General features: G+C 38.5%; 1 protein-coding gene across 1 annotated transcript; it reads right to left on the bottom strand.

Annotated features, from left to right (window-relative positions):
* Positions 1-1,312: 1,312 nt before the first annotated feature.
* On the bottom strand, positions 1,313-9,932 carry RFXAP (regulatory factor X associated protein). Its single transcript, XM_028103306.2, has 3 exons — positions 9,174-9,932; positions 4,699-4,806; positions 1,313-2,798 (listed from the first exon to the last, which is right to left on the bottom strand). The coding sequence occupies exons 1-3, from the start codon at positions 9,654-9,656 to the stop codon at positions 2,688-2,690; spliced, it is 702 nt and encodes a 233-aa protein (XP_027959107.1). The 5' UTR covers positions 9,657-9,932; the 3' UTR covers positions 1,313-2,687.
* Between the last annotated feature and the right edge of the window lie 229 nt (positions 9,933-10,161).

Here is a 10,161-nt window from a genome sequence, read left to right as displayed (position 1 = left end):
CAAGTAGAAGCCTGGGAATGGTCTTATAAGATTTCAAAGAGCTTGATTTACTGAAACATATGTTATTACGGAGTGTAATAACATTGGGGCCATCGCTAACCCATTGTGATGAGTACTGCTAGTTTCCTAGCTTAAATATCTCGTGCTTGCTCATTCTTCTGACACTTGGTTGGCAATCTCATAGAAAACCCCATTCCTTGTTGGCCTCGTTTCTCCTCTGCTCAGCCTGAACTCTGTTACTGAAAGCACTCTCTCAAAAGCATCCTAATACCGTCCTCTTCTTCCACTAAATGAACCCGAGATCAAGCCTGCAATACATCTTTCCTACTATGACGGCTGGTTGAGCCCCACGAAATAGTGTCACGTAACTGCAGAATTAGAGAGTCCTGGCTTCCAGTATGCCAAATCTTTAATGCCATTCGGCAGTATTATTTAGGATATAGTTTCACCTGCAGTATTATTTAGGCTATAGTTTGGCTGCATGTAACGAAGACATCATAATGATCATGGCAGACACAGGATATTCCATTTCTCTTGCAGGTGGTCGGTTTCCAGCTAGGATGGTAGCTCTGCTCCTTGAGGCTATCCAAGGACACAGCTTCCTTCTCTCTTGTTCCCTCATCCTCAGTGAATTACCCACATTTGGCTTACAGGTGATCTGCTGCTTGGTCCACATTCTAAGAAGCAAGATAGAGGGAGGGGGAAAGTGGGCTGCCTGCTTCCTTTTAGAGGGCACTAGCTGGAAGTTGCACACATCATTTTTGCTTCTACCCTACTGGCCATTAACTTACTCACGTGGTCTCAATGAGCTGCAAGGGCAGCCGACATAGTCTCAAAAAAAAAAAAACTGACATACAAAATACGGAAAAATGTAAAAATCACATGTATATGATGTATAAAATGTTTAGCTTGCTGAACTTTCATTAAGAGAATACACATGCATACCCAGCATATAGGACAAGAAGAGTAATACCAAAACCCCAGAAGCATCCTCATGTCTCCTCCTGGACTCTGCCCCCTCCCAAGGCTAACCATGCAGAAGGAGATGCAGACTCCCCACTGAGCAGCGAGCCCAATGTGCAACTTGATCCCAGGACCCTGAGATCATGACTTGAGCTGAAGGCAGATGCTTACCTGACTGAGCCACCCCAGCGCCCCTGATTTTTTTTTTCCACTATAAAAATTATACTGTAGGAATTCAATAAAGCTCCAACACCATGAGTAAGAGAACTAATAGTTAATAACAAGTGTAAATGAATTCCTTTGCATCCAGAATGAAAAAACTAAACAGAATAAGTGAATCAGACAACTGAAAGGTCTACAACTGGACTTTAATGAATAATTTTGGTAAAATCTGTGGTTTTGCACAGATACACAGGTACAAAACACACATAAAAGATGAAAAGATTCTTTCTCTCCTTAAGTACTTCTTAGAACAGCCTTGACTAAGTTTAACTTGATATATATTTCAGGGCTTAAAACCCAAGAAATGAACACATTTTTGCACAGTTACATTTAAGAGACATAAATTTATTATCTAACATTGGAAATACTCTCTTGACATTTGATTTGTTACTCTTATTGGAAGGTTTGCCTTTTAAAAGTTTTCCTAGGAGACAATACAAGAAAAAAGTACCCATCCAGATTACCTATCATCATTCTTTGAACATTATTTTAGGAATAACACGATCTTAAATTGGCTCAATTTTTAAAAACATTGACAAAATGCTGGAGTGTTATTCTTACTTTCAGAATCTCTTTTTGAAAAGGAAATTCATATTAAAAAATCGTTTTTGTCCTGACACTGGTGGAATGAGATACATCTATACTGTACACAAGTTCAACACACAAGTCTGCTTTAAAAGAGAGAACACTAATAGGTAACATGAAATGAGAGGCCAACTTTAGGAGATGCTTTCATTCCAGTGTACTTAGTTAACCCCTTTCCTAGGTTTTACCAGCACATCTCTGAGAAGAAACGCACATCCTAATTTCACAGATAATTAACAATGATCATTTTCCTTATACATTTAAAATTCGCTTACCTCTTTGACAGCTCCAGTCTTAACTGTAAAGAAAAAGTTATTTCAAGAACCCAATTTTAGGTGCCCCAACTACATTTTACCATCACAAGTGGCATCACAACTGTCAGTGTTTCTTAAGAGGAGGATTATTAACACTGTGGGTGAAATAATTATTAGTTGTGAAAGGCCATTCCAGACACTGTAGAACATTTAGGATTCCTGACCCACTCACTAAAAACCAGGATTTTTCAAGATCACTGTGACAACCAAAAACATGTTCATCCATTTCTGACTGCCCCTTGATAAGAACCACTAAACTAAATGATCAAAAATTAATATCTATTAACTTTGTGACTTCCACAGAAAGTAACTGCTTCATTACCTTCAGTAACGATGACTGAAGAGGAATACTTTGTTTAAAAAAACAATTGTAATTAAATGTTATTTTGGAAAGGTAAGCTGTTTCTTCAAATTCATAGTAATCTGAAAGGATTAGATGCACAAAGTGCAATACTTAGTTACCCCCAAATGCACACATACATTTACAGGAAAATGACTGTTTATGTTTTACTGGCATATCTAACCCCATTTATCTTTATTATAAAAATATGTCCATCTTCTATAACAAAATAAAAAACATGTGGATCGTATTGATAAATTCCTTCACACTGATGTTCCTGGAAACTGCTGCTGTCTTTGCTCCAAAACTTGCTGATTTAATAGTTGTTGCTGTTTCTGTAAAAATTGCACCACTTCTGGACTTCTTAGTAATGACTTGAAAAGAAAAAAGAAAAAATATATTTATTAACATTATTCTTATGGGATTAGATTGTCTTCATGCTATAAAATTACTCTGATATGTCTCTATACAAGGCACAATACGCTTACAAAACAAAACGTGCCTGAATTGAATTACACTTGCACCTGATGCAGTGTGTTAAAGTGCAAACTAATAATAATAAAATCTGATGTCATACATCAAAATACTAAAACCTAAAGTAATGGGTGAAGCTAATCTTATCGGTGACTTTGTACACAAAGGAAATGCTTTATGTTATGCCAGCATATATACTATCTCATAAGGGCAAACAGCCTAGAATAGCACTGGCCCAGGATTACAGCAAGAAAAACAAGGATATGAAACGGGGGCCACATGTGAAAATAGCAGTTGGATGCCAGTTTGGAAATCCATGTAAGGATTCAATTTCTCCCACTAGCCTATTAAGTCTTTCTGAAGAAATTAAAAAGAATGTGTGTGTGTGTGTGTGTGTGTGTATACAGGTATTAATAAAAGTAGTATTAGCACATTACAAAAATTTCAGAAAAGACAGAATATGACTGATCTAAAAAAAATAGTTTTGTACACCTACCATTTCTAAATACAGTCATATAACAAATGTAACAGACTATAGTTAATATGCTTTTACTTTAATAAAATACTTCTATAAATTGATGAGGGAAAAAAAAAAACTTTGGTCCCCCAAAATTAAAAAAGATAAACCAAGCAAGGTGGAAATACTATCATTAAACACTGATTTTAAAACTTAACATTAGAGCACAGTACATTTTCTAGTTATTTGTTTAAAACATTTATTGTCAACTATACTTAAATAAAAAATTATTTGTAAAGATGTACCAATATTCTATTAAGTGAATGCACAATAATTACTCAGCTATTATAAAACTTGAACATTTAGGTTGTTTTAACTACTATTTTACTATTTGTGATAATTACAGTTCTGGCAACATCTTTATGCTTAACTTTATCCATATATAGGGTTTATTTCCTGCTGAGCTGAAGGGATGACCATTTTAGAGACTCCTGATACCACTGCCCAACCACTTTCTAGAAGTCTGATACATATACGATACCACCAACAGAATGAGAGTGCCCATTTCATGAAACCCCCAACATCACTGTGATGTCTTTTAAATAATTTTCATTTGTTGTATTGTTTATTGTGATTTTTACTGATGTTGAATACCTTTTCACATCATTTAATGGTAGCATTTCTGGTTTTATTCCTGTTTATATTTTTTGCAATGTACTTGAAGCCAACATTTTTTCCTCATCAATTTATATGACTATTTTGTAAACTAAAAATGTCAACCACATTAACTATTAGTGTCTTATATGGGTTGCAAATATTTTTCCTATATGTTAGTTTGAAGTTTGCATTTTTACCACCATTTTTGACTACAGTATTCATTTCTTTGTAATTCTATTTAAGCTAGAAAAAGATTTTTAAGTCTCAATTCTATTTTTTTAATTTTAATTTTAAACATCTTTATCAGGAATTTAGTTTGATGTATAGTGACATGATAAATTCTTTTTGTCTTAAAATTATTACCCAATTATTTCCATATTTATTGAAAAATCTCTCCTTTTCTGATTGAATTCTGATGCCTTCTAGCAAATTTAGAATAGAGATCCTTATTAAATGTTGGTGTCATTCTACTTCCGTATCACTAACACATTTTTCCATAAACCACAGAATTCAGATATTCAAGGTTTAGTCAGGAATAAAGGTCTATCTTGGGACAGCATTATGAGATTCCAGTGTGTACCGGCAGAGGAACAGATGACCAGCTGAGCAAATTCTAAAATCTCAAAAATCTAAATAATTTTAACAACTTCTGATAATAAATTTGTAAGTACTTTACAGATACTTACTAGTCTTTTTTGATTTAAGACTTGTTCTAAAAGAGTAGGTCTTGCAGGACGATCCCCAAAGGTTCCTGTTCTTTGTTTAACAATGGAGAGTATATTATCTGTACTTTCCTGGGATAAATGATAAAAATGCAAACAGGGTTAACAATTAACATAATATAATAATCTGTTATTGTATGCTTTCAATGATGTAATGAATGGGTCCTCAGCTTCTCTTCCTTCTTGCCCAGTCCCTGTGAAACTTTAGGAAAATCCCCCATAGATAAAATGTTGGCAGCTAATTTTATAGAACACTCCTCACTCCCTCTCCCTCCACAGTTTCCAACCTCAGATCTCCAGTCTTTTGAAGTTCTCAAAATCAATAGTGAGGCAGAGGTGGGAGGAGAAAAGAGTTACTTGGGAGCTATTTTCAATATTACAAAAAATGCCAAGTGGAAATTGAACATTCTCTTTAGATGAAGTTTTCCAGGCCAAAACAAAGTTTGCTTGCCTTTGGATGGAAGACATAAACTCAAAGGCAATTTACATATTGCTAGAGACACTTTGATAGTTTTTTGTCCAGTTAACAGCAACAATTAAACAGGGGGGTAGACAGTAAAATATTAAAGAAGCAACTGATAGACAAAGTTTTCAAAATTTGGAAGTCACTAGGAAGAAAATGACAAACTGGTTTTGAAAAGACTGGAAAGCACTGGTATAAATAATCTCCTACCGCCATCCTAAAATGAAAACCATGCTCTGAGACATCCTTACCCAAACAAACTCAGCAGCCCTAACTGCCAAATACGGATCTCCGATTCCTTGACAGAATCTTAAGTATTCGCAATTTTCCTGGCATAACTAAATACTGTAGTTAACTGAGATATTCTGACTCTTACAAAACCACGATACAATACTGATCACATCCAAAAATGCTGACTAAGCAAATATAAAACTATAAATGTTTTACCATAAAGCCATGTCATATATAAATTGACTCTTCTCTCTTTGCTCTTCATTTAGATGGTTACTGAAGCTGTTTTCTTCTCTCGACCTCTCTCTCCTGGCCTCTGAGTTCTCTTAGAATATCCACTTTCTCTCTTTCATTATGGGAAGTTTATCAGCCCAATGTGACAAAAATGTTCAATCCCTAAACATTTTAGACTGCGAAATGTAAAAACAAAAACAAACAAAACTCTAAAAAGAGCATTCTGATACCCAAAGGAAACAAAAATAATTTCTTCCTCTCTCCCCATAGGATTAACTATGTGTGGCAGTTTCATTTTTATTTGCACAAGAAATGGAATCACAAAACTGACTTGATGGCAGGGTACCCTATATTCTCACAACCCCAAATAAAGCACTATGCAGATTCATAATGTTAATGTCACAAAATCACAGAAACTTGTAGTAGAAATAACCTTGAGTCAGCTAGTCCAAACTTCTACAATTTGGGGATTCCCTTTTCAAAAATTTTCAACACCTTTTGCCCTAAGGAGTTTACCAACTTTTGAGGCATCCCGTTTAGTTTTAAATAAATCCAACATTTAGGTAAGCTTTTGTTTTGACTGAGCTGAAATATATATCTCTTGTGATTTTTACTTAAAAGTTCTCGTTACATAGAACTATGCAAAATAAACCTACTGCTTCTTCCAAATGATAGCCTTTTAGATATTTAAGGATAATGATTACTCCCATAAGTCTATTCTTTTATCCCTAGTTCCTTTATGTGTCTCTCCTATAGCATATTTTTTGGTGCATGGACTAAATGTCATATACATTTGTTCCTTATTTAACTTGATTTATGTAAATGATTTTAAATACCTTAATTTCTAATCTTGCTTTTCACACTACAGAAAACCCCTATCACCACTTATCAGTCCTACTATAATGATCTCCTAAAGAATCTCTAAATCTACAGGCCTTAGAGTACAGCCCCTGTTACTTCCTAATTAGGAACTTCGTTTGAAGACTCCAAACCCAAATCCTATAGCTTGGCATTCAATACCATACAGAAACCGGCTACAAATTCTCTTTCCGAATTTATTTTCCATGAATTTTCCACTTAAATATTCTGCTTTAGTTAGAATGGTCCCCTTGCTTCTTCCCAAAAGTGTCTTCTGTATTCCCACTTCCTTTTCTTTACTAAGATGTGTTTCTCTTTCTTTTATCTACCAAAATTTTAAGGAAGCAGTATAATATGGGGAGAGAGTGAAGGCTCTAGAATCAGATTGCCTGGGTTTGAATACTTGCTGGCTGTATGACCTAGGCCAAGTTACTGAACCTCTCTGTGCCTTAGTTTCCATGCATGTAAAATATAGCATCTATGTAGCATTGCTGAAGGGTGTGAGACTCCATTTACAGCTTAGCACAGTGCCTGGCATATAAGAAACTTAGCTGATTAAGCTTAAACTATTAGCCACCCTTTCTGGCATATACTGAGTTATATTTTCTCTGCAAAACCTTTCCAGAGTATCTCAGCCTATAATGATCTATCCTCCTCTCCACTACTAAAGTAATATTATACAGTTGGCCCTTATTATATCCCGATGGTAACCGCTGGTTATTTTCTTTACACTCAGTTCGACAAAGACAGCTCTGGAAATCTCCTCAGAACTGGTCAAGTGTCCCATAACATAAGACAAATGGTATAGCAGGGTATTAATTTTTGCTTATAGCAGTTACTTCTCTTTCCTAAAAAAGTCATGCAAATTATTTTAGAATAAGCAAATTATTTTAGAATAGGAAAATCCTTTCTGTGGGAGGGGGAAGGGGAGACTTAATTCAGTATCTATTTGCCTTTTATACATGTTCCTCAAACTGTAGATGCAAAACTGGACAGTTAAAAGAAGGTAGCTATAGATAAAGTACTTATTTTCTTGAAAAGAAGTATATTCTCCCTCTGTGAAGAATTCTGATGTGAATTTGGAATGTACAGAGAACAATGACCCTTACTAACTTTCATTCTGTAATAAGTGAGATGCTTATTTCCATAATTACTTGTAATTCAAGATTTGATAAAATGTATTTTACAAGGATGTGAATACAGGTTTTAAACCTAAGATCCACAGGGGTCCTGAACTCTATAATGTGTACGCAAAATTAAATACCTACCTACCTATGTGTATTTTTCTGGGAAAAGGGTTCATTAGGTTTTATCAGATTCTCAGATAAGTCCTTTTACCCTAAACAGATTAAGACTCCGTGGGATAAAAGCAGACCCTAATCAGTGTGAATTGTGACATGCTGATGACTATAAATTTTAAAAATATTTAGAACATCACATTTGTAACAATTCCAAAGTCTAAAATTTTAGCAATGAGGCAGCTGTTCAAGTCCAGCAAAAACTAAGAAATTTAAAGAGTTTTAGAATACATACTAGGATAGCTTTCGGTTTAAAAAATTTTCTGGATCATTTTTAACAAGATTCAATTTTTCAATGAAAATGTACTGCGGGATTATAGCTTTTATTAAAAGGAGGAAAGCACACAGGATGAAACATCTGCTTATCTATAACAACTTCAAAGTATACCACTAATAATGACAATAGTGGCTAAGATTTCCTGACTTTTACTATCTGCTACACACTGTGTGAACACTCAATATGGAATATCTCACATATTCACTGCAACATTATGAAGCAGGTACCATTTTAATAGCCATTTTACAGATGAAGAAGCTGAGCTTAAGAGTTTAATAACCTGTTCAGGGCCACACAGCCAGCAAATGATTTGGATTTGGAATTAGGATTTGTAGACAGAAGTCCAACACCAAAGCACTGGCTTTAACCTTCAACCCAGTTCAAATCAAACATTGCAAAAATCTTCCTGAGACTTACACCCCATTATTATTCCATTTTCTTTTCTAGGGGCACTAAGAAACGGGCTAGTGAGAACAGGGTACTAAGAACAGGTATACTGAGAACAAGGTATTAAAAGTACAGGGTACTAAGCATGAGAGTACTGAGAACAGGTCTATTAAGTATGAGGCTACTGAGAATAGAATTACTGACAGTAAATAAGATTAACCAAGAACAGGACACTAAGAACACTGTACTAAGCATAGGGTACTAAGAACAGCTTACTAAGAATAGGGGTACTGATAACAGTATGCTGTGGATAGGGTAATGAAATCAGGAAGAGATTACCTTCTCCAAATTACAATTTCATGTAGGTTCCTAAGTCTCTTTGCCTCCTCCTTTGGCGATGAACCAGCTCAATCACCTACTATCTGTCCTTCCAGCCCATATCCCAGATCTTTGAAATGACAGATCTGCTGATGTATATCACATCATTTCCACTGACATTTATTCATCCATCACAAGGATGCAACAGAACTGTTAAGGCTTTGCACACGTGTTTATAAACTTTAATTTAGGACAAGCACTCACTCTCAACCACAAGTCCAGCCCCAGCAACCTGGCCCATACGGTTCGCAGTAAGAGTGGAGTTTCTTCTAACCACCTCCCACTCCCCAAGACCCCAGCTAAGGTCTGATACCTCCAGTCTGACGTTTCCCGCGCTGCCAGGCTGGGCGGACCCACTGCAGTTCAGGGCCTGGTCACTTTTCTTCTTTTTGTACTTGTCCTTGTACATCTTGTTGCGGTGTTTCTTGCACATCCAAGGTTTCCGCTGCTTGGCCACCTGGCTCGTGGTCTCGCTGCAGCCCTCGAAGGTGCAGGTCTTGCTCATGCTGCCCCCGCCGCTGCCCCGTCTCCGGGCTCCCCCGCTGCCACCCTCGCCCCCAGAGTGGGTCTCCTCGTCCTCCAGATCCTCCAAACTAGCGGTGCTCTCGCCTCCCCCTGGGGCGTCGGAAGTGTCCAGCAGGTCGGCTTCGTCCTCTCCTGCCTCCTCCTCGCCAGCCCCCGCCACTTCGCACAGGTACCTAATGGGCTTGCCTGCACCGGCGCCGTCCCCCAGGGCCGGAGTCGGCCTCAGGACGCCCTCGGCCGCAGAGTCGTCCTGCCCTCCGCAGGGGTGCATCACCAGCAGAGTAAACTGCGAGCCCGGGGCCGGGACGGGGGCTGGAGCCGGGGCCTGGCCCAGAGCAGGGGCGGGGGCCCCGGGGCGGAGGGCGCCGCTGGCAGCTCCCGGCCCCACACCCTCGACAACACCCTGCACCTCCGTGCTGCTGACACCTTATGGGGGTCCACGACCCCAGCCCTTCAGCACCTGCAGGGCCCAACGGCACTTCGCAAACCAAAGACCCAGGACCCGCGACAGGAAAAAAAATCTTCCAGCTCCGCGAAGGCAGCGCGACTGCGCCTGCGCGCGAGCGTTTCCACGCCGGGTGCCTTTCGGGGAACTCGGCGTCTCTGAAGGGCGGGGCCGAGCCGCCAGCGGAGGAACTGACTGCGCAAGCGCGGCTCTGCCGCTGGCGGGAGGCGTAGCGCTTCGCTGGCGCCGCCGCCGCTGCGGAGGCTGTGTGTGTGTGTGAAGGTGAAGCGGCCGGGGCGCTCGGTAAGACGGCGCTTTTTTGCTGAAACCT

This window comes from Eumetopias jubatus, unplaced genomic scaffold (assembly GCF_037043125.1).
Source record: "Eumetopias jubatus isolate StellerSeaLion01/CBP00866 unplaced genomic scaffold, mEumJub1_p1.0 scaffold_3, whole genome shotgun sequence".
Lineage (NCBI taxonomy): Eukaryota > Metazoa > Chordata > Mammalia > Carnivora > Otariidae > Eumetopias > Eumetopias jubatus.
The sequence above is the reverse complement of the archived record's forward strand: the minus strand, read 5'-3'. Positions and strand labels throughout refer to the sequence as shown.